The sequence below is a fragment of the Trematomus bernacchii genome, unplaced genomic scaffold (assembly GCF_902827165.1).
Source record: "Trematomus bernacchii unplaced genomic scaffold, fTreBer1.1, whole genome shotgun sequence".
Lineage (NCBI taxonomy): Eukaryota > Metazoa > Chordata > Actinopteri > Perciformes > Nototheniidae > Trematomus > Trematomus bernacchii.
In genome coordinates, this window is record NW_022987910.1 from 5399627 (window position 1) to 5425455 (window position 25829).

Here is a 25829-nt window from a genome sequence, read left to right on the forward strand (position 1 = left end):
AGGACACTGTTGGAGACGAGATGGAGGCAACTGAAAGTGGAGCGGACAAATTGTCACCTTGGTGAGAGGAACCAAAATGCTGACTGCTGCAAAAGTCAGATTCACACACACATTAGCCCTACAGTATGTGTACAGTACTGTAGTACAGTCTAAGCATAGGACAGTTTCTGTCTGTGTCAGCATGTACTGATTACCCTGAAATTATTTATCTGTCCTTATTCACAGCTTAAAGGGGACCTATCATGCAAAATGCACTTTTGTACGTCTTTTATACATGAATATGTGTCCCCGGTGTTCCAGGGAACTCACCAAGTGTCAGAAAACACAACCCTCTCTATTTTCCTCCATACCCAAATCTCTAAAAAAAAGGGGCTGCAACGGATCTGATAAAAACTGATCCAGATTTGAACACTGTCCTGACGTCAGGATGGTGGCGCTACGGCTATAGAGTGGCGAAGTCCCTCCCCTTCCGGTTGAGCCCCATGGGACCTTATTTCGGAAAAGTTATGCATTGAAGTCAATGGAGAGAGAAAGATTATCTTTCGATCCCGTTTGAATTGTGCCACGAATTACACATATGATGTTTGTCAATTTAAAAGATAATTTTGCAAGTCAAAAAAATTAAAATGTGTTGTAAAACTGTGAAGTAACACATTTGTTTGTGTGAAAGGCTCAATGAACTACATCTCTGGTCAACCACACACGTCACCAAGATGGCCGTCACTACTGTCTTGTCAACAAACGATTGACTACCCTCACTATCACCACAATGAAACACGTCCTGAAGAAAGTCATGCAAAGCCTGCCTTCCTTTGATTCTCTCTGAACTGCCTGGTCGTTTTAATGTTTAATGTCAACCATTTGTGCAGATAGCATGAAGTAGAAAAGATCGCCGATGCTAACGTTAGCGTTAGCATTTCTCCCCCGGAATTAAATGGTGTATTATAGAATGATCACACCGGTGACAGTACTATTCAAAGGGTTCACGAAATATGACTACTACTCTTACTGTTTAACATTTTGGGTTACTTAATGTTACTTCATGTTAAGGCTAATAAAAATGACAAGGCTGTAATGCTAACTAACGTGCTAGCTACTAGCTAGGTAGCTAACTTGATCAAGCCACTCCTGGTCGTTTCATCAGACGGGAAGCAAAAGAACGAGCAAGACCCATTGCTGGTATAATAACAACCTGGTACTAAGCACACAGACATCTTGTTAAAGTTATCTTATCTTAGCCAGCGCCATATAGATAGATTATATCTATATTGCGCTGATCTTAGGTATCTGAATGGTGGAGGTAAACAATTGTGACATCACTTACGCGACTCTGGGATTTGTAGTCTTTCTAGTTACGTATTTTTCATAGTCTTATATTTCAACAGTTTTACGACAAACTGTGACTTTTTTGACATGGAAATGATTTTTTAAGATTGACAAACATCATATGTGTAATTCATGGCACAATTCAAACGGGATCGAAAGATAAGTTTTCTCTCCCCATTGACTTCAATGCATAACTTTTCCGGAATAAGGTCCCATACCCCGGAAGTAAGTGGGAGGGACTTCGCCACTCTATTGGGCCAACTCCACCAATCAGGAGGAGACAGCCACGGACATTGCCGTTCGAAAGCGCTGGAGACGCTGTAGTACATATGCCAGGCCTGTAGATGGTGCTGTTCTGCCCTTATCTGCCCTTACAAACACAGAGCTAAAAAATGTCAAATTGAGCAAAATGAGGCATGGCTAAAATGCATGATCTGTTTGGTATTTTGCAAAAAAGAAAGTATAAATATGCCTTATATAGGTATGGTCCTACACTATATTATTCAAATATAGCATGATAGGTCCACTTTAAACTAGGTCTGGGATAATGTATAGCATCCTATTTGTGTTAATGTAATTTGATGTACTGACTCGGGCTGCACGATTTATCGTTTCAGCGATGGCTTTGCGATGTGTGCATGCACAATAGTAACGTCCCAGGCCAATGTCCACTTTTTTGCTGCCTGGTTTTATAAATGACCTACTGTCTTAGGTGGGCTTGTACCAGCCTCATAATTAGCCTTGTATGAACTTAAACTTCTAAATTGTAAGGGTAGATGTCTGAGCGCGGTTTTCAGGATCCTTTCCCTGTGAGCGCATTTCTGTTCAGTTTTGCGTTGCTATAGGTCGGCTGGGAAAGGCCTGTGGTGAAGGTGGTGCGCTGCCTCAGCTGTGAGTTTCACAGCAACCCTGACCCCACCCTACCACTAATGTTTACCTTCTTTCTTCTTTGATTCTTTCGTTATATTTCTCTCCCCAAGTGCCTCACTCTCAGCAGAGTCTCTCAGCCAGAACAGTGGGGCTGAATGTTGCCCAGTCATCTGACTGGAGTTAGCCCTGCAACAGTCTGGGAAGGCAGCGCCAGCTGACCCACTCACACACCAAGAACAATACCTCCTTTGCTTACTTAAGTAGGGGAGCCCTTAAGAGAGTGTTCCCAGGACCATTTTGTGTTGCAGTCCTAGACTTCATAATGTTGATCATATGCAAGAGTCAGGGGGGTTGATCTGCAGGATAAGCTCCAGAGCTGAAACACAGTCCATTTCAGATGCTTCTTTGTTTTCAGATTTTGTTATTGATATGGGGTGTACTGTTTGCACGGGATGTGAACTGCAGAGCGCACAAATAAATAAGTACCAGTTAAACTGATGATAAGAAAACATGCAGCAGTAAGTGATGTGAGAATAAAAACCTTTTGCATGTATTACAGGGTCATATTGCAACCTTGGTGCTTGTAAAGTCCCCATATTATTAAAGAAAGCTGACATGCTCTTAAGCTGTCAAACATAGTTAAATTGAGTTAATAACTTTAATGCATGCAAGTACTGTGCAGCTTAATATATTAATATACTAACCTGACACTTTCGTAACATTTCCACTGATTCTCGTGTGAGCGTGTGTTGTTTTCTCAAATAAACAAAGCAATAAAAGCAATCCTAACTTGTTTTCTATGTTTCCATGTTTTGCAGCTCAGAATGTGACGGTGGAGGAGATCCTCTCTTCCTACAAACAAGCCTGTCAGAAACTCAACTGTAAACCCATATCCAAAGTGCTCAAACAGATACAGGTGAGCTGCAAGCCAACACAAAACACAGATGAAAAGATGTATCAGCGCAATCACAAAGACACTCACACAACATTTCATTCCGGCAGTGGCTCAGTCAGTAGGGGCTTGGACTGGGAGCCGTAGGGTCGCTGGTTCAAGTCCCCGACCAGACCTAAATATGGAGTGTGGACTTCTACTTGGAGAGGTCCCAGTTCACCTCCTGCCCTGCCGTGGTGCCCTTGAGCAAGGCACCGGACACCCCCCTTCCCCCCCCACTCCCATTGCTCCCCGGGCGCTGTACAATAGCTGCCCACTGCTCCTAGTACTAGACTCCTTGTACTAGGATGGGTTAAAAGCAGAGGCCAAATTTCACTGTGTGTGCTGTGTGCTCTGCATGTGTGACCATTAAAGAGGGTTTCATCCCTCCCTATTCTTCTTCTTCTTCTTCTTTATAACACAAGCAAAAGTGTTAATGTCTTCATCTCCTATATCTCTTAGCAAAGTGGAAAATCCTGCACGTTCTCCAGCTGCTGAGCTCCTACTTTTTACCCCTTTTCTACTCCAGATTGATGTGGCTTATTCCCTTTTTACTTCAGTGTTTGTCACTGAAGCTGCTAACGGGAGATCATAATGTGTTCAAACGCTTCCACTAACCCTAAGGTCCCCCTGCTGATAACTAGGGATGCTCCGATCGCCAATTTTGGGGTCGACGATCGCCGATCCGATCGAGTGGGCGGGGCCTATGGGGATCTTCCATTTAAAGTGGTGTTTAAAACTCAGTTAATGGGGCTCATTCACTGGTGCTTCCACAAACAACAACCAACATAATTATTACATTCAAATGAAGTACATTATTCAAGTTTATATTAACTTTGGATAATAACACGGGAGAAATGAGCGGAAGCGCTCTCTTTTCCTCTCTCTCCTGACAGCCTGTCAGTATCCGTCTCATGCAGCTCACTGATCCAGTAATGAGTGACCCGACAGTGAAGAATAAATATATTTATAACTAGTTTAACTTGTTCCAGAGGTAGATAAAATAGCTAAGTGTGTTAGGTCTAACTCTTAGTGCGTGTTTTGCTCCGCTCACCGGTCCGTCACAGCGGGTGGAGCTGCAGGATTTCTGCTTCACACACACGTTGCATACCGCTATTTTACTGTCATTTTCGGACACCTTAAAATACTGCCAGACTGGTGAAGCCATTTTGGCGAGCTTGTTTTGCCGCGCACAGAGAAAAGTGTCATGTATTTTACGTCATAATTTTACGTCATGCGATCGGCTCTCGCGATCGGCATTTTTAGAGAACACCGATCGATCGGCAGAGAGTGAGTATCGGCCGATATCGATCGGCGGCCGATCGATCGGAGCATCCCTAGTTCTGACCTTAGTGGGCGGATCGGAGCATCCCTACTGATAACCAAGCAGGCAAATTAAATTGTTTAGCAAAAGCCATTTCAGAGAATTAACACTTGTCATGTATTGACAGAGCTGTAGACATGGGGGCGTGCTGCTCACATCAAGCAACATCAAGTTCACTGACTGACAACCTTAGCTGGAGTTTAGCTGGAGTGTGTCCTGACTAACTTTCTGCCTCTCAATGTCTAGAGTGTACAAGCTGGGCAAAGTCCAAACCTCTGAGGTGCAAATAACTACGTATATCACAAAGCTGTACAACATGTATGATAATAGATACTAGTCCAGTTGAGTCAGCACTGTGCAGCTGGCTGGAAACGGAACGGAAGTCCTGGTAAAGCCAACAAAATGTTGTTGTAGAGTTATTACAACTGCTGTAATTGAAAAAGATTTGTGTTTGTGAGGTTGATGAAAATTGACTTCTAATTACTACATCCTAAACCTTTGCTTCTGCTGATGAAAGCACTTTAAAGGCAAGTAATGTGGTTTGAAGGCACGACATGATGCACCATGACTCTGGTCAGGTGCTACGATAGTATCCAGTGGAGGTGAGCCTCGAGTGGTTGTTACTCCCAACAGACAGATGAGTGTTTCATGTCTTTTTTTTAGCTTCTCTTGTGGGTTAGCCGGCACAGTCATGTGTCTCTCAATCCCTCAAGCAGTTCTTCAAAACCAGTGGGGAGAAGCCTCAGGGCTGTTTCTTTGTACCCCTTCCAAACTTGTGCTTTTGTATGTGCTTTATCTGTATTGTGATTATTAATATGTTCAAATGCTAACTTTTTCAAGCTTTTTTGTCACGTAAAGCAGAATGACAACCTAAAACTGTCCACTTGTTACCCACTTTTAATGATGTTGGTAACCTGATGCTCGAGGATGGTCCATGTTTTGAATATATAAGAGAGTAAAGAGGCGTTTTAGTAGAGTTTTCTTGAAGCAATGGGAGCAAGTTTCCTGTTTTTTGTGGCCAGACGGAGACAAGCCATGTGAGACAGACAATATTTCAAATGCTTGTCGGGTGCATGACCTCAAGGTATACTGTCCATAACTTAAAACTACCGCTTGAATTAAGTACTGCAATCATATAAAGATGTGCCTTTACCTCACTGGTTGTAGAGAAAGCTTCTTATATTCGTTAGCATAGCTAGCTAACCAGATGCTAATAACAACAAAGTTATTGACTGTATGATCAGTATGACAGATGAGCAGATCGCCACTGGGCTTACAACTAAAGACACAGCCACGCAAAAACTGCGGCATGTGTACGGAGTGGCGTTCTGGTGCTCTCCGTCAGCACTACACCCCTGTCAGACGAGACATATACCACGTGATGACACGTTAGGCTTGTGTTGTGTTCAAGGAACCTGTCCTTGGCCAGGAAAAACAGGCACTCGCTTGTTTAATTCTTTTGCGGTCTAGATTTCTTTAATTTTTTTATTTTTTGCGTGTGTTTATAAATTACCTCAAGGGCTGTACCAAATGGTCTCGCGGTCCGTATACAGCCCGGAGGCCGGAGGTTCCCCACCCCTGGGTTAAAGTGTCAAAATAAATAACAATCTGTTCATATGAAAGCCTCTGTCTAAAAAAGATTTTATTAAATAAATACCCCAGTGATTCTGTAAATGTAATTCTGTAACATATTCGATAATCAGAATTGTGTTTATGCCTGTTTTCTGCTGGTATTTGTGTTTGAACATCCCGTTAACCAATTCCCCTCTAGTCAGATGGAGGAGTGGCAGTGCTTCTCTTCTGATGTACATTTGCTGCATCACACACTCTTAAAACCCTTAACTGGGCCTCTCCACTGGAGATCTGCACATGTGTACCTGCAGGTGTGTGTCCATGTGTGTGAGGGGATGTTGAAGGGAACACATTTGTGATCCGAGAGAGACTCCGCATGAAGTCTCCACACGCCTGGTCAGCTGAGAGAAAGAAGTGTCAGTTACTTGTGGAAAAGCACAAGAGGCTGTGATGCTTGGTGATTGCTCATGTTTGCTCATGTCTGGCTTCCGTCCATCCCTCGCTGCCTCTGTAGTCTTCTGGTCCACTGCTGCCCCCTCTCATTTCTGCTTAGTCATCCTTGCCAACTAAGCCACATAAACAAGCCAGTCAGACCAAATGGCTGACCAGTGTGAGGGGGGTTTGCAAGAGGAGCTCCGCCTTTTACAGTTTTTTTCCTCTACACTAAATACTTTCTTTATTAAGTCCAACTGCGCTGTACGCGTGGCAGCGTTCCAGGGGCCCGATAGGTTATGTACATTTCTGGTAGTTTGTTTGTGTTTCTGTGTGTTTTTATAAGGGTCACTATTTAGAAGCTGCATGTTGAATGCCTGCTCCGCAGTTAATCCCAACAGTCTTAAGACCCGGACACTTGGTAGCCTTGTGTCACATTTCTGCAGCAGCAATTCCCTCAGGGACAAGTGGTTTCCCTGTTATGCAATGACTCACACGCAGCCCATGTGCACACTTTATTCCTCTAAATGTCCCGGAACTTGCTCCCTCTATCGTGGCTCATCTGGAAGGAGGTAGTTTTGTTTTGCAGGGAGTATACTGTAAATCTATGCAAAATGTGTTAATATATTTAGCTGTGCATGAACATTTTGAGACTTGTCAACATCCACATACTACAGAGTCTCCTGCTTTTATTATGGCATTTAAGCAGCGAGACATATTATCATTTTCATTAGAGACACAATGTGAAGGTCATGCAGGCTGCATCTATATTAAGCAAGTGGACCCTTTGATGTCGTCTAGACAGACTGATAAACCATTTCAAAGGCAGGCAGCTACAATTGTGTTTTCAATGTGTTGCACTCAACAGCGAAAGGCATTTTTAGAAGTGTTTTGGTCCACTTTGTGCATCTCCAAGAACAGACATGCTCATTTAATTGAGATGGGAATTTGTCGCTTCAAGTCTATTTTGATGGGTTTGATGAATCTTAATCTGCACATTTCCTAAATATTCCTATTTAAGAATGTTTTGAATTTATTAGCCATATATGCAATAATTGATCAAAGCTCCCAGTTTGTCTAAAGTTGTTGGTTTCTTCCTGTGGAGCCACAATAAAACAAGTTTGGTTTATTACATTTCTACTGTCAGTCAGCCTGATGGAGGCAGGTTAGCCCGCTGCTGCTGACAGATGTCTGAGACCGGCAGTTACAACCAGTGTTGGGCAAGTTACTTTTAAAAAGTAACAAGTAATAGTTATAGTTACTGCTCTCAAAAAAGTAACTAGTTACTTTATTAGTTACTAAATTATAAAAGTAACTAGTAACAAGTTACTTTACTTTACTTTAAAAATAATAACAACAAAAATACAAGTTTTTGTGTTCTTCTGTGGCACAGTAAGAGAAAAGACAACTCCCCATCATTGTAGCAATTATCATTATGAAATGTAGTGGAACAATAAAACACAAAAGATATGTTTAGACATTTTGACAGGCATCTTTATTGTAGCCTCCTCAACAACATACCTGGCAATCAATCTGTTTAGTTGACTCTGGGTGACATGTGGCGATTTTAAAAAATTGTTTTTTGGCTGTTTAGATGGTGTTGCTCCATCTGGGTCACTGCCGGTGGTTGAGACGTGGGGTCTTTGGTGACTAGTTTTATAGCCCCATGTACATTAGTTAGGTGCTTCAGGAGATTGGCATTGCTGTTGTTCGATGTGGACAATGCTTTCTGTCCTGCACACAGTTTACATTTGACCGTAATATTTTTTGCGTCCTTTATCCCCACAAATTGAAAATAGTGGTTATATCTCCAAGTTGTAAATGCGCTGCTGCTCCCGCATCTGCCATTGTGTGTGTGTGTTCTGGTGGTGGGCGTTGCCGTGTATGTGTGTGTGTGTTAGCAAGTGTTTGTGTGTCTGTGTATTTTCCCCATAAGGCAAGACCCGCCCAACTCTGTCTCTGATTGGCTTACCCTGAAATGTTACCCCGCGTTAACCAATCATCACTCCTCTCTGATCACTTTCACTTTTCCATGGTACTGTGAGAGGACATCACTGTATTCGCCTGTAAGTTACATCCGCAGGGAGATTCGGTTCAGTTGGATCACATAATGTAACGCAGTAACGCACCCATTTAAATCACAGTAACTATAACGGCGTTACTGAATGGGAATAGGTAACTAGTAACGTTATTAGTTACCGCAAAAGGTAGTTGCGTTACAGTAACGCGTTAGTTTGTAACGCGTTAGTCCCAACACTGGTTACAACCAATCGTGACGGAGTCCGTGTGGATTAGATGATAGAACGCTGATGCACCACTGAATGAATGAATTGTACTTTTTACAAATTGGCATTGAATGTTAACTTGTGTCTTTAATTAGAAATTGTGAGGTGTTAGTAGATTGTACCTTCAGACAGAGCCAGGATAGCCTTTTCCCATCTTTTTGATGATCTAAAAATCAAACAGACATTAACACAACATTAGACTTTCTATCTAACTCGTTCTCTCTATGGTTGTAAGGTAGGACCTTTAAAGGAGACCTTTAAGGGGCGTGGATTATGGAAAGGCCTGGACATTTGGACAAAAGCTCAGTATACACTGTACGATTTAAGCCTTGAGAAAAGGTCAGAAATGGTTTGAAATAGTACAGTCTATGCCAAGCTTAAACTGTACAGTCACAGGAAGTTATGTCATCCATCTCCACCTGTGTTTTCTATACACCCCGAGGTATCACGTTTCTTTATTGACTTCAGGCTAAGGAAATTGGTTTTGAAGCAGCTTATTTAACTATAACAAACTTGATCAAGTAAAAAACTGATGAAAACAGTGAAGATGTATAACATAGAAGCACAGAATCTAAAGAACAAGATCAGAACAGTTGCTTGATGGTGTCCACCCACAATAGACACACACACACATACCACCACTTGTGCAGAGGCACACTATGCGTCATGCACTATTTTGGGTTCTGGCAGCTCTGTCAGGGAGGCATTTACACTGATAAGTCATTCTCACTGACAGATGCTCCATTCAAATGTAAACAAAGACTGCTTGCTGTGAAATTTCCCAAAATGTGCGTCAGGTTGTATTGACATATTCAACACCATCTGGTTAATGACGAACATCCAGAGTTTTTGATTAAACCATATTTCACAGAAGGTAGTGAGAAAACACTGGAGAAATATTCCATTTATGGTTTCTCATGTAATGCTTCCTAGAGTGAATGATTCAGTCGGTTTCATAGATGAATTATCTTCATGACTACTACAGTCGGTTGCATTTAGTGTCATAGTGTTTCCTGCTCATTGTAATCAGAAGCTTTTGAAATGTTTCATCACACACCATGATCATGTTTTTGAGCTTTGTTGTGTCATGCAGGAGGCCATGAAACCTCTGTACAGCTGGACCCTCATCAGTATGTTCAGACACGCACAGACTAGTGATGGCAGTCTGGCACGAGGGCAGAGGTTATAGGGTTCATGCTGAATGCGCCGGGCAGTGGACTAGAGAGAGGGATTTGCTGGTACATAGTTTTTAGAGCAGCACTCTATGTTGTTGGGCTGGTTGCATGTTTTACCAGGACAAGAGGCGAAATATCTTTCTGTGGGGTCAGAGTACATGACAGGAGACATGTCATGGTCAAGTTGAACACACAGAGCTCTACATGCTCAGAGGCATTAGAGGTGCTTTAAGGCCAGATGCTTGTCTGTGCACTAAACGTTTATCTTAGATCTGTGTTTAAGCCCCAGCACTAATGCATTGCCTCCTGTGTGATGTGAAGGTTTCAACACGTGAAAAGTTTGCTTACTTTGAGTAATACACAAACTCAACTCTTACTGACACTGCTTCTTTTTGTTTCTGCAGGAACTGAAAGACCTGACTCAGCGCAATGAATGCTTGGATCTAAAAGGTAAGCACCAATACATCAGCTTGACTTTAAATTCAACTTGTGGGAATCAACAGATACCAAGACTTATTTTTACTAAATTGGGAGATTCACTTTATCAATGTATGTCTTTAGGTGAGAAGCTGGACTACAAAGCATGTGAGTCTCTGGAGGAGATTTTGAAGAGGGTCCAGTTTAAAGTGATAGACCTGGAGCAGACCAACCTGGAAGAAGATGTAAGAAGATCCTGTCTTTGAAAACTGTCTCCATCCCATTCCCGTCCTTCATCTTCCTCAGTGCAGCTAGCATTCTTTCATCGATAACTCACACCTTTTCTCTCTGTCTTCTGTTTCTGCCCCCGGTCGCATGCTGATCCTCTTTTTCACTCTGTACTGGCAGGATGTGGGGTGTTTGTCATGGATTTTCTGATTACTCCAGATGTCCACTTGTGTAAACACCATTAGGGACGTTTGGGCTGTCGACACGCACAGACAGACGCAGTGTGGGGCAGAGGGACACAGGCCATGGCTACTTCCTTTCACACAAAGCTCCAAATACACATGACTCACAGACGGGAGCTCTGCTTTAAACCAGCGCCACATAGGATACGTTTCTTTAGGGTAGGAAGGGTCACTTTAATGACTGCTCATTATTCTATTCCTGGCAAAGAAATGTCAGTACTTCCACCCGTTTGCTGCAGAACTCATTCAGGCCCTCATTTCCTGCAGTTTTTTAGCACACTTAAGTTATAATTGTGATCAAAGGATAATTTGGTCAGCTGTCACATTACCTTGAGACTGTCATATAGGTGCTACCTTATTTTTACATGAAAGTTAATATGAATAATAACATATTTTATTTGGATGCCCCTTCCACAACACCTAAGGACACCGTACAATCCATTTAATAGTCTAAAAGAAAGGAATTACACATACCTTTTTGGTGTTTTTGAGCCAGTCCTTTTTTTTTCTTTTGCCATGTACCAGGATACACACTGCAGATGGTATTCTACTATTTCACTGATAAATGTTTAGTTGTGGTTTCATGCCACGTGTTCTCTACTTGTGTTAGACTTGAGATGGATGGATGTGTATATGGTTTATCTGGTATAGTCCAGCCTCAGAACATGGGATGGACAAATATAGCACCCCGTCTAGGTGAATTTATGTCCGGCTTTGCACAGTTGCATGCAGGTACATTTGATTGTGTAATTATACTCCACTTGCAACCAATCACTAGAGAATTGAAGTGTCGGAAATCTTAATTGGTTTCATTATATATTACTTATTTACATATACTTTTTTCAACGCAATCCAGAGCTTCACATAATCTCAACAAATGCAGAGTGACGTATGCACTTTTTTCCACCAACATGAAGCGTTGCCCCGGAAATATACATGAATGAGATAATTGAGTCAGTGACTGAGTCATCATAGAACAGTCTGTGACAAGTGTCTCCCTTTGGGCTCAGTTTGAATTAAACTCTGAAAGGAGAAGAGGAATTTATGGGGAAAATGAGTCATGAGAGATAGCAAATGAATCAAATGGGGAAGCGAGAAGATGGGAGTGACAGATATACAGCGTGATTTGGCAGAGCAACAGTAACAGCGTCTTGTTGGGAATGATGTGGGAGGATGAAAGAAAGAGAAATAGTTTTGGAGATATGTTTTAAGAAGCTTAGGGAGCAGCAGGCATAGGGAGCATTAACACAGACTGTCCTTTATTTGGCTGGTTGTGACTAATCTTCTCCCACCCTTTAGATAAACACACTTGTGTATAGTCTCCCAGTGTACACACACACAAAAGGGAAAGGTTATGAGACGCAATGCTGCAGCCTGTCAGATTGTGTTACTTCTCATCAGCTTCAGTCGGAGGATACACTCATACTCCCTTCTTAATCTGCTAGTCACATTTTGCCATTGGCTGCACAGGAGAGAACTCACCACTGGCTTTTGGTTTTTGATGTGTTGAGGTTTTAACTGTTGCTGTTTGAAAGACGCAAGGGACAAATAATCCTCTCATGACTGCTCAAGACCCAATAGCTAATTTTACTGTTAAAACATGCTAATAACTTGTTAAGAAAAAACAAAAAAAAGGTAGTTCCAGTGTCAACACTTTCACGTAGTCTGTGAATCTGTGATAGATGAGAGAGATGCATCCCCACTACCACAACTATAACGAGATTAAACCACTGTGATCACATGAGAGGCCTTTGAATGCATCACCTGACAATCGACTTAAATCCTTAATCTGCTCCTTTGCCAAACAAGACGACATGCACCAAGTTGATGCACAATTTCAAGGCGTGTCATGAATGCCGATCTTTGCATTTATCTTATAAACATAGCTTAAACAATTGATTGGTAAAATACAACAAATTCAACATTAAACACATGGGCAACTGTTGTTATAGTTAACTTGTTATGTTTAGGCAAATATTTGCTGGTTCTCAAAATGTAAGGATTTTAAGCTTTTTGGTGTCATGAATGGACCGTTGATCTGACCAAGAAAGAAAAATAGTGAGAAATCTTTGCTGAATGTTCAATTAGTTTTAATACAAAAAAATGAATCAAGGAAAAAATCTGCTGATTAATCAATAGTGAAAGTAAGTCAGTCACAGCCCTACTCTAACTTTCATTCAGAATGATATCTAGAAGATGGTAGCAGTTTTTTCAAAGGTCCACTGACTTTTTATCTGCAACTATAGACCGTACCTCACCTACTCCCAGGGACTGTTACCGTGGCAACTACAGCTGCTCCACATTATATCACCTAACATCCCTTCAAGGACTTTGACACGGCGACTTTGTTTAAAACTGTATGATTTCAATCTGAAATGTAATTAATATGATCCCCTTATTTTCCGTCTGTGCTCCTCAGGGTGCGTCAGCTCTGTTTGACATGATCGAGTACTACGAGTCCGCCACACATCTCAACATCTCCTCCAACAAGCACATCGGCACCCGGGGATGGCAGGCCGCCGCTCATATGATGAGAAAGGTGAGAGACCATCCTTCTCCACAGTGGAAAACATCGTCTGCAGAGAAAAGGGACATGATGGGAAAGGATATGATTTATTTATGGATCAACAAAGTACTCCAATCCAAAAACAAAAATCTGTGTTAAAGTGAGGACACTTTTACCCCAAAATGGTCCCAGGATTTTTTTTAAAGACGGAAAAAACACAAAATTCGTTCTTAAATACCAAACCAAACACATAAACGTTATCAATACTACAATTTGGTGTAATATGTACAGAATAAGAAAACTACTGTTCTGCACATTTTTGAAGCTATTTGGTGTAATTTTGGAGTCCTACAACGAATGATATCAGTTTCAACAGTTGCAGGGCGCTTCATAACTGACCACGAGGGTCAGTATCATGCGTTTATTAATGTATTCTTAGAAAGTGGCATACAAACATTTCAAGCCCCTTTTGTGCTAAATTCTGAGTAAACAGGATTATGAAAGTGATTTTCTTTCCTCAAAGGGGAGAGTTATAGCGGACAATTCTAGGTAAAAGTACACCGGTCTGAGTGTTTGTCTGCTTCAGTGGCAAGGCCAAATACTTTATCCTATGTCATTTTGTTTTGCCGAAAAGAAGGTGTATTGTCCTACCTCTGACGTTAAGTCTCTACTTCAGTTAGTAGCTCTGTGCCCAGGAGAGTAGATCGATCTAATTATAGTTTTTTATCTCTGGCTAAATTCCTGCTGGGCTGTTTTCTGTCAGCACTCAGACATAAGGGTTTCAAGCTTTCCTCGCTTGCTCCTCACGTCCATCATGTGCCCCTTGTGATGCTCTTCAACATCAATCATCACTGATGTCGATATTCAAATGGTTTTCCATGCAAACACATTAATTCAACCTCTCGAGCAACATGTGTGGGAAGACACATCGATACCAACAGCTGCTGGTTAGATTTTGTGAAACGAACCAAGTGAAGGAACTTGTTGTTTTGTTTCAGACAGATAGAGAGGGTGAAGTCAAACAAATACTGTGATTTCCAGGTGTAAGAAGAAGCGTTAGATGATACTTGTAAAGAACAATACTAAACCAAATGTTAAATCAATACAAAGATAATGTAACAGCCTAGAACAACCTCAACCTATACAAGTAACCACGTAAGCCATGCTACTGATGCTGGACAGGTTTTCAGTGGGTGCACAATGAACGGCAACATAAAAATGAATGTAAATAAATAGCCAAATAATGGATCAACGCTCTCTGTTCGCTAGCTGTTGTTAGTGTTGTTGCATAGCAACCACCTCGCACTATGTTTTGTGCAGAAGGCAACGGAGGGACTATTTTATTTTGAACATCATTATTTAATAATAACAACTATTTAAATTAGAGTGTGTATTTTTCATTCATATTGCCACACTTGGTAACCGTTTTATAAAAGCAATAGCTCACTTCGCGTCGGGCCGAACCACGCCCCTTAACTGTGATATAATGGCCATATATCACGGCCTGTCGTGAGCTATTGCTTAAGTATATTAGGGAGCTAGCTTGTGGAGCTGTGGATGTGTTTTGGTTGGTTCATTGTGTTGTGCACGGCAGTGAACAACATTCATCTGTTTGCCAAACCACAAATTACTTGTCAGTCTTTATTATTTATATATATTGTGGCCTATTTATTTGTTTATCTAAGATGTAGTTCCTGAAGGGAAAACAGCCCTAATCACAGGAACTAATGATACAATAACCGAACCTCAGTGGTATTTTAATCACAACCATGACTGTGTGAGAGATGCTCATTTGTCATCTGATCAGGGTTTATAAACGGCACTCCTTTACACTCTTACCAGCCTCATGATTAATGAAGAGCAAACACCAGCGTGTAGATTGCCGGTCAATAAAAAGCCACAGTAGCTAATTTCAGTAAATAGATAGATCTTAACGCACTTATACTTTGACAAGAGTGTCTTTGTTTCCCTGTGGGGAGGCAGAGGATGTAGCAGATGGAAACCAACATTGAACTTCTTTCATCGAGGCAACAGTGTTCATTTAATAATGTTTAACTTATGGAATCTGATTGACTCCTAACTGTTCAGTGGTTAACGCTGTTATCACGGCTAACAAGAGGTTATACAGGATTAGGAATAAAGGACAAAGGATATTTCTGTGTTTTAGCCAGATGTTATAGGTCATCTAATGTCATACTTGATTGCTTAAAATCCTCAAAACAGGCTCCTATCAATCTCCATTTCACTTGTTGAATGTACTCTCTGTCTGTATACATGTTTTATTGAACCTAAGAACCACATAAATATATAACGAGATAAAATACAACAAAAAGACAGTAAAAACAATGAAATAATATACTAATAAAATGTAGGACTCAGGATGACAAACATAGGGAAATCTAAAACCAGCTCCAAGTATAAAGGCTTTATTAAAAAGGAAAGTCTTCGACAAGCTCTTAAAATGTTGGACACTGTCTGCCTCCCTAATAAAAACAGGAGGTTGGTTCCAGAGCCAGAGAGCTTGGTAACTGAAAGCTCTGACTCCTGATCTGGTTTCCGGACTCTGGGAGTTACTAGACCTGCACTCTTGGAGCGTAATGGCCTAGAGGGACAATAGGGGATTAAAAGATCTTTTATGTATGATGGTGCCTTTCCATTTAGTGCTTTGTAGGTTAGACGAAGAGTTTGGCAACTTTAATCCTGCATGGTAAATGAATATGCGTCTCTGCTGGTGTTTCCCCCTCAGACGAGCTCCCTGCAGTACCTGGACGCACGCAACACTCCTCTGCTGGACCACTCGGCTCCCTTTGTGGCACGAGCGCTCAGAATCAGCGGCAGCCTGGCAGTGCTCCACCTGGAGAACGCCGGTCTGTCGGGCAGACCGCTCATGTTACTGTGTAAGATTCCCAGAGTGCTTTCTCTTTCAACCCAGTGTTTGATAATCCCCATTTCTGAATGTGTTCCTCTGTTCCTGACATTTTGTATTTCTTCTTCCTGCACCTTTACCTTTTTATAATGTATTCTTCCGGACAGCCACGGCTCTGAAGATGAACATGAACCTGCGGGAGTTGTACCTGGCAGACAACAAGCTCAACGGCCTGCAGGACTCGGCTCAACTCGGCAACCTGCTCAAGTTCAACTACAACATTCAGATTCTGGACCTGCGCAACAACCACATCCTGGACTCTGGTACAATGCACTGCAGCAGTTTCTGTTTTTAGTTTGCGTTATTTGGTTAAAAATATGTGTTTATGAATTGCCTTGTTCACAAACTGAGATAAAATGATAGTATATTGACCCACATAAATGCAAAATAATATAACAAACAGAACATAATAAAACCCATGCAAGTATTGTACGGATACATAAAATACTCATTACTCATGAAATGGTCTACATATGAGCATGTTTTTATACACAGTATTGTGGCATGCAGGGGAGTAGAAACCAGTGGGCCTTGATCTCAGATGTGCCTCTGTGTATTCTATAGCTGCAGCACAAAGCAATAAGGATTTCTATCATCTGTTCACTGCGTTAAACACATCACCAGTCTAACTTTGTTATAATAATTTGGTTTCATTGAAATTCACAATATGATTAACTTGCTTTTTTTTGCCTCCCAGCAAAACAGCAAAGTATTACATTTAGCCCTTTTGTTTGATTTCTCTTAAACCTTTCCACCAATAAATACAGTATTTTCCCTCTTCTTCTCAGACTCAGCACTTTTGCATGCAAATACATAGGATGTGATGTTGTTGTTGTTGTTGTGTTACAGAATAGCTGAGCGCATCAAAATTGTTTAAAATAACCTTACCTTAATATAATGTTTCTGTAAATTAAAACTTGTAATCTTATACAGTTAACAAAGCAATGCAAAACAAAGTGCACTCAAGCTGCTGCTAGCGGACCAGAACACTTCACATTTTTTATAATTCTCATGATATTTTGTTGATATTTTAAACACAGATGTACTAAATGTGTCTGCCTCTGTTTGTCCCCGCAGGTCTGGCCTACGTGTGTGAAGGGCTAAAAGAGCAGAGGAAAGGCCTCGTCACTTTGGTGCTATGGAACAACCAGCTCACACACAATGGCATGGGCTACCTCGCTGCTGCACTGGTACACACACACACACACACACACACACGTGCACACACACACAAACACACTGTGGGACAATACATCCACACACGTGCACACACTTATCAGATGTTTTAAGATGAATCAAATGTGTGTTTTTTTACCTCTTAAAACCTAAAAAAGTGGAAATAAACGCAGTTTCTTTCTTTACTGTAGCATTATAAAATAAATGTTGTTTGCACACTGAAATTGGCCCAATAAGCCCACTCTTGGCTTCTGGGAAAGGAAGATAGCGCTTGAGTTAAGTTTGCTTAGGAAGGCAATAAAATGACCCAATGATCTGTAGTCTGAACCAAGACGGCTAACTCGTTTGTTGATCCCACATTGTAAAGAACATCACAGTAACCATTAACTGCTCTTACCTTTCACAATAAAAGCCCTGTACACATATACACAGTTTCACTGACAACAGAGAGTGAAGCTGCTCCACATTAATGTCAATGTAAAACAAAGGGATAATCTGATTTGAACACATTATTTGATCATGTTTCTTTTAAACCTCCTTAGTGTCTGATAGATCTTGTTCAAAACAAACAAGATTAACAAGTCTTTGATTCTTAGATGAATGACTCGTGGATGCATTTCACTAGAGAAACCTGATTACCTGATTAACCTGTGTAAACGTGTGAGTGACAGCTGTGAGGTGAGGGATGCCTCTGCAGTGTAGAGAAGGGTTGTGATGTCTGCTTCTCCTGGACATTTCTGCGCAGCCTCCTCAGTAATACGTGTGACACTCGGTGAACAGTTGGGAGCGTGTTCCATTTCTCTTCATTATCTTGTTTTGAATTCACAGCAGTCTGACATAGATAATCAATTACAATTATCATCACAGTCATTGTTTTGGTAGGACAGCATCTACATTAAGTCTGCCATTTTAATACTGTTGTGTCGTATTATTAGAACCAACTCGCAAGTTTGTAAGCGATTATTGAATGCCTATAATTCTGCATGTTTAGAGAAATCACTAGAGCTGAAATGATTTTACCAAACAAAAACAGCCAAATTAATGCTTTCAACCTCTTAGATGTTATGTATGGAGAATTATGACGCATGAAAGTGTTCCCGTAACACATCATGGTTGTGTATATACTGGAGATTTCTTCCCAAGTAATTTGTCTAGTAAGGCTGATGCTTGTGAGATGTTGCAGGACAAACCGAAATGCACTTAAAACCATTATTCATGCTGATAAAGGACATCCCATGACTGTGAATCATAACCACAGTGTGAGTTATCTCCACATTGCGTGAGATTGTGACGTTGGATATTTAACATTAACAGTATCATAAGAAGGCCTTTACACTGACAATGAACAGAGAAACAGACATTTCTTATACACTGAAAAAGATAAGGGAATTTGTTTAGGTCTCCAGCCACCAGTGTGGGCTCTCACACACAGACAGGATAATTATTCTATTATATTTTCAATAGGTAGAACATTCTGGTCTGAAAGGAAATGCACTTTAATACAGACTCTAAAAAATGTCAAAACGATATACTGTTAGGAATCAAATAGACTGAAAAAACCTGCATATGTGTATGTTTTCTAAAGTACTAAACGTATGCATACTGTAGTTGTCGGAACTATAAAATACATTACATATTTGAAAGTCTTTTGAAAACGGTTCATATGATAGTACACACATTTCTTGAACACCATGAAACACACTGACAAACGGCAGCTGTTAAAACTTAAATGCCTTCTCCCATAGCTTTACATTCTTTTTAGAAAAACACCATTACAACACATCAATATCTCTGATGTTTGTCTCCCTCCCTCAGCCATGCACGCAGAGTCTGGAGACCCTGAACCTCGGCCATAACTCTGTGGGTAACGAAGGGGTCCACAAGCTGAAAGACGGACTGATTGGAAACCGCTCTGTGCTCAGGCTGGGCCTCGCCTCCACCAAACTGTCGTGCGAAGGTGGGGACTAGTGTCTGTCGCTTTCTGTGGAGGTTTTGCTGTTAGGCTATTTTTTTAACTCCTCTTTCTTCTGTTGTTTGTGCTCTAGGAGCTGTGGCTGTGGCTGAATTCATCGCTGAGAGTCCCAGACTGCTGCGCCTGGACCTTCGAGAGAATGAGATAAAGACGGGCGGACTGATGGCCCTGTCGCTCGCTCTCAAAGTCAACACCTCTCTGCTGCGCCTGGACCTGGACCGGGAGCCCAAGAAAGAAACTGTGAGCATGGGGAAATGCGGAGGGAAGGGGATAGAGGAGAGGAAGTAAAGGGACGTAACAGAATTTAACAAAAATGTTTTAACAAAATAAAAAAAGATGGAAAGTAAAGATAAGATATACTTTATTTTCCCCAAGGGGATTTTTTTCCGGGGCAAAAGTGCAACACAGCTCCATCCAACTCAAAAGAGTAGCCAAGGATACAGTAATAAATTACAGACAAAGATAACAAAACACACTACTGTACTGTACTGTGTGTGTGTGTGTGTGTGTGTGTGTGTGTGTGTGTGTGTGTGTGTGTGTGTGTGTGTTGTGTGTGTGTGTGTGTGTGTGTGTGTGTGTGTGTGTGTGTGTGTGTGTGTGTGTGTGTGTGTGTGTGTGTGTGTGTGTGTGTGTGTGTGTGTGTGTGTGTGTGTGTGTGTGTGTGTGTGTGTGTGTGTGTGTGTGTGTGTGTGTGTGTGTGTGTGTGTGTGTGTGTGTGTGTGTGTGTGTGTGTGTGTGTACAGGGGGCATCTATTCTTTATGCAACACCAAATATGTCTAACTAAATATGTATCTTAATAAATAGCTGTGTGGAGAGGACAGGAAATGAGGAGAGAAGGATTGGAAGTCTCCTCAACCCATAGGTAACCATAGCGCCGTCGGCTATGGCTTTTTGAAGAGCATTATGTTTTTAAGTAAAGACATTACTGACCTAAAGCAGCCTAAGGGCTAGAAAGACACAGGATTTGCTTTGATTTAGTTGTTTATTCTGATTTCTTGTGGTTTATGCCCCATTTTTTTTAGACATTTCTTTATTTTTTGTCCCTCAGGTAAAGAGCTTCATTGAGACCCAGCGTGCCCTGCTGGCTGAGATCCAGAACGGCTGCAAGAGGAACTTCATTCTGGCCAAGGAGAAGGAGGAAACAGAGCAGATGATGAGGCAGTCGGCGTCCATGGCTGAAATCGCTACAGAGGATGGGACCAGAGAAGAAGAGGAGGGGGAGGAGCCAGCAGCAGAGGACAGAGGGGACGCAAAGGGGAAAGAGGGAGAGGGAAAAGTTGAAGCAACAGCAGATGAAGCACAGACAGTCAGCCAATCAGGAGAGGGCACCGAGACGAGCATTCCTCAGATGATCCTGGACTCGGACTCGGACACTGATGATGAGGACGGAGAGGAGGTGGTAACGAAGTCCTCTTCCACATCAAACTCCTCCACTCGCTTTAGCCAGACTTCTGCTCAAACCCAGACCACCCAGCCCCCCCCGCAGTGCCTCAGCCACATCCTCCCCCCCACCTGCCTCACCCGCCCCTGGGCCCAGCGTTATTTCAGGCATCACCGTCACAGAGGCAACAGTTCCCCCCGGGACCCCTCCCTCTCCTGGGCGCTGTATATCTGTCTCTAGTCCAGGGAGGGGGCACAAGATCTTCATGGTAACTCGGGTGGAGAGCCCCCCTGAGCAGCAGCAGCAGCAGCAGCAGCAGCAACAACAACAGCAGCAGCAGCTTCAGCTTCTTCAACCTCTGACGAGAGCCCCTGCAGTCCCCCGCCAGCCGAAAGAGGCCTCAGAGAAGCCTGTAGACGTGAACACACCCTCAACAAAGCAGACCCCGCCTTTATCCCAAACACAAGTGACCCAGGAGGAGGTGAAGGAGACCCCAGCTGCTCCGTCAACAGACTGTACGCTCGCAGAGGAGAGTCCTGTCGCGCTAGATACTGAGATAGAGCCAGAGTCTACGAGTCCACCCTCAGAGGAGGTGACAGCCAGCACTTTAGATCCAGAGGAGACAGACCCAAGTCAACAAGCACCAGCTCTGCCTTCAGACTCCTCATTAGTGCAGGAGGCAGCGCTTCAGCACACTGAGGAGGAGGAGGAGGACGAGGAGGAGGAGGCAGAGAGCATTAAAGACTCCAAACATGAGCCCACTGGTGAAGAAGGAAAAGAGGAAAGAGAGGAGGGGAAGGAAGAGGAAGGCCGTTTAGAGGGTGAGACAGGGGTGAGCACAGAAGGAGAGTGTACACTTTTAGAGGAACCGAGTCAAACTGAGACTAGTATCCCTGCGGCTCAAACAGAGCAGCAGCAGGAAGAGATACAGGAGGAGGTAGAGTCTGTCTCAGAGGAGCAGCAGGCGCCGAACCAAACAGAAGAAGAAGAAGAAGAGAAGGAGACACTTCCACTACAGGAAGAACAGGAAGCACCAGCCAACCTTTCAGAAACTGAACAACCCAGTTTAACAGACATAGGGGACAGCCAACCAACACAAGAGGAACCATGTCCAGAGCAGGAAACTGAGGGCGATGAACAGGAAGTAGAGCCTGTCCTCTCTGTCCAGACTGAGGAAGCGTCTGTCTCTCAGGGAGCAGCTCAGGAGTTAAACCCTGGAGCAGGAGACGCCTCACAGAGGACCGAACCTGCCGCAGCCGAGTCCGTCTCTCCAGTCCAAGACGAAGACTCACTGGAGGAGAGCTCTGCGGACGAGGACGAGGTTTTCGCCGAGGCTCCGGAGGAACAGATCATCGCTTCAGCTCTACCCAACGGCCTGAAGCCAGAGTTCTCCCTCCATCTCCTCGACGCTGAGAGCCCAAAGCCCGGCAGCTGTGTGATGGAGCACGGTGAGTCTCTGTAACCACCGATCCCTGCTTATTATGGGAGGAGGAGTCACATGTGCATTAGTTTGAGGCTGGAGATGTTTTTGGTTTAATTTGTCCTATGTGTCCCGTGTGTAGTGAGTGTCAGCTGCGGACAGGAGCTGGAGGAGCTGCTGCTGGAAGCCAGTTTGGAGACGGGGAGAGACGCACCATGAGGTCGTGAGGTAAACTTTTATCTGTACAGACTGGCTAATCTTCAAAAGTAGTTCATCTCCATCAGTGTCTTCATGCTGAATATTGGTCTAAATAAAAACTTTGATAAAACAATACGAATCACCCATTCTCTGTTATATATGGAACTGTCTTTCTATCGTTAAAAGAAATCCCATTAATGTGCTTTCACAATGATCCCTCATGTGATGTTTTCTCGCTGACATCACAGGAAATACATTTTGTTAAAGAAGTAGAAATACAAACTGTGGACTATTAAAGTAGGGAAGCCCAGACTGCTCAATTATTTGCCTATGCCGTCCTTTAAAATAACAATGACCACGATGCATATGTTTTTCTTTTTGTGTTACATATCCTTTTTCTTGCTAGAGACCAAAAGATATCTTCATAAAAACAAGAATAACGGGTCTATTTTATAACATTTACTCAACTGTAATGCTGGCAAAACAGCGACATCACTTAAAAAGCTCCAACAGGAAGAAAAACTATGTCAGACAGTTATAATTACCAGACTGTGCGCCTACGAACACACTTTCTAAAGGTTGACCCCCCCCCATACTTGCCGTAGTTGTGATTGCAATGTGTTATTTGTTAGTACCATTGCACCTGCACTTACTTTGGATCCTGATCAGCATTTTTGTAATATGTCTTTTACTACAGTGATTTTCTATTGGCCTGTGAGAGTTGCCAAACTGTTTTAATTGCACTGCAGTACTGTGGCTGAACACATTTAATAAAGAAACTGACAGCAGACTGCAGGTGCTGCTGGAACCAGTGTAGACACGGCTGGAAGTACAAGTTTAAAGTATATAGAGTAGATGTAATCTGTTAAGGAAAATGTGCATGTATTGGTGCAGCTCAAGTAACATAAAAGACAAAAATGTACTGCAAAAAAAATGGACACTACAGTGAGCAAAGATTGGGCATCAGAGTTTACCCTCAAGTAGATTTGTATCAATCGTGGATTATAATGTTTGCTATTATTGAGTTGTGTTAGAATAATTAGAAATACTGTTCTCTCTTGTGCTCCCACAGGGACGGTGAAGACAAAAAGCACTTGGATAGTTTGTCTGGCTCTACCACGTGACCTGCATTGCCCTACAATGTTTTCGTCATTCCTTTGACTTTACCACCAACACGACCTTTCCATAAGGCCAGAAGAACTGGTGTTACAGCCGAAGCTCTACACAAGCAAATCATGGAAAGACACAGGAGGACTAAAATCTACTTTGGAGCTTTGCTGTGACAAATAAGGAACCTTTCACATCCACACTACATCAACCACTGAAACACATACATATGCACACTATGAGGACGAGGGGGGTAAAGGAATAAAATCACACTGTCATCACTACATTTTGTCAATCTGCAATCTTTAAACACAAGCAGCCGCCTGTACGTGAGAGCAAAGACAGCTGGGGGATAAAACACTAGCCAAAGACAGAACAGACGTTCCTCACAGCCCTCGTCTTGCCCTCTTGTGTAGATCTCCACTGTACTCGGTCAAATATCTAGCAATTAAAGTTTGTTTTTTCCCCTCATAACACACAAAGATATATCGGTGATGAGAGGAAAGTGGGGTTGATGGCACAGTCACGAGACAAAAATAACGGACCCTGGTGAGCGGACCTGCGTGTGTTTAGAGGGGGAAGTATGTCGCTGTCAGAGGCTTTTATATCTGAGGGGGGGGGTGTTAATATGTCTGTTTAAATGTCAGCGTTTTATGTCTGTGTCCCCCTACTCCCCCGGCCATTTCTGCCCCTTCTGGAAAAAAAATAAGAAACTCTGCCAAAGTGACCTCCCCCCGTCTGTTTTCTCCCCCTTTGCTCACTTTGGCCCCTCAGGAATCAGCGTCCCCCTCCGATGTGGAGGAGCTGCAACTGTCTCTACACTAATATAACAAAACAACCCTTCCTGAAAGTCGGCCATTTTGCTCCCAGCTGAAAAACCCAGAACTTGTGGGAAAGTGAAATATCTGATATGGTCTCCCCCCCCCCCCCCCCCCCCCCCGTCTTCCTCCCCCCCCCCCCACCAGTCTTCCTCTGGTACTCTCTGTCATCTCTCCGCTCTCATCATTCATGTTGCCTTCAAAACTCACCACTTCAGATTCAGTCTTTGTTTTGTTTGGGCTGCTTTGAGAAATCACTTATTTTCTATTTATTGTATAGCTATACGAGCCTTCTCTTGATTTATTTCCCCCCCTTTTCTTCTTCTTCTTCTTCACCCCCCATCCTCATTCTATCATTTATTTTCCATCTTGGGGTTTGCTTTTAAAGATTAACCCCATATTTTTTGATGTATATTTCAGATTCAAATTAGAGCAAATATTTAGTTTTTGTTTAGTTTTGGGGGGGTTGGGTAATCTGTATTGGAAGGAAAGGTAAATATGGTTGACTATATGGTAGCAGTCGGGGTGCAGTAATGAAAGCGAACACAAGGAGGCAGCCAACTGTATTTCTTATCAAAGTGTTGTTGTTGTTTACTCTGCTGGGTGAAGCTGTGGCCACGAGAGGGCGCTGGTGGCTCTTCCCTCAGAGGAGACAGAAATAAAGACATCACATCTGATCAGCTGATGTCTCCGCCCATTTCCAGCTCCTGGCCTGAAGCTGCTCTGATCACTTCCTGAGGCACAAACAGGCAGGTGTTTGTTTGTTTCTTGTCTTCAAAGGAGCAGCACTAAACCCTCCTGCTCCTCTCCACCCAACAGATAGTCTGCCCCCACTGTTTGTTATGCTTTAATTTTTAGAAATTTGTAATAATAATTTGTTAACTTAATTGAAATGTGCTGGTAATCACAAAGATATGTATGGCAAATTTGTTCCTCTCAAATAAATGCATGTAATGACTAAATTATATGACTGAATGTTTCAATGTCTGAACTGCAGGAGAAAAAAAGTGATCAGTTTTTTGGATTCAGCTGCTGACGCTTTAAACCACTACGAAATGCTTTGCCGGGAACAGTCCAAACTTCACTTCTATAAAACAGTATTGGTTATTCAATACAAGATTGAAAAGTACAGTCGCCATAGAAGTAGATTTGTATTTAAATGTTTTGTTAATAAATACCAAAACAACACTTACATCTGCTGTACACTGAAAAATCTGAACCGTTGGCTTTAATTAAATGTATTATGTCAACAGATTTCACGTAACTGTATTAAGTTATGTGAAAGCAATACTGTTACGTTTAAATAAAATATTAGGTTCAACTTAATATTATTGCTTTCAACTAACCTCATACAGTTATATAAAATGTGTGGACATAATACATTTAATCAAAGTCAAGGCTTCAGTTTTTTCAGTGTATTTCAGTTCAGGGAGTTTTGGTTACAGACAATTATGTTTTTTTTGTTTGGTCAGGTGTGTTCTGTAACAAACTGCCCCTGACACTGGAACATGAAGATAGTAAT

General features: G+C 42.3%; 1 protein-coding gene across 1 annotated transcript in view; it reads left to right on the plus strand.

The window, feature by feature from the left end:
• The window catches only part of ppp1r37 (protein phosphatase 1, regulatory subunit 37), a 39690-nt gene extending 15917 nt beyond the window's left edge, over positions 1–23773 (plus strand). Inside the window, 13 exon segments of the mRNA XM_034114942.1 lie at positions 3015–3112; positions 10320–10365; positions 10477–10577; positions 13222–13341; positions 16055–16205; positions 16342–16497; positions 17312–17424; positions 19226–19367; positions 19456–19622; positions 20432–20865; positions 20867–22212; positions 22327–22412; positions 23455–23773. Coding sequence (XP_033970833.1) covers positions 3015–3112; positions 10320–10365; positions 10477–10577; positions 13222–13341; positions 16055–16205; positions 16342–16497; positions 17312–17424; positions 19226–19367; positions 19456–19622; positions 20432–20865; positions 20867–22212; positions 22327–22403 — 2951 coding nt within the window. The 3' untranslated portion in view covers positions 22404–22412; positions 23455–23773.
• The last annotated feature ends 2056 nt before the right edge of the window (positions 23774–25829 follow it).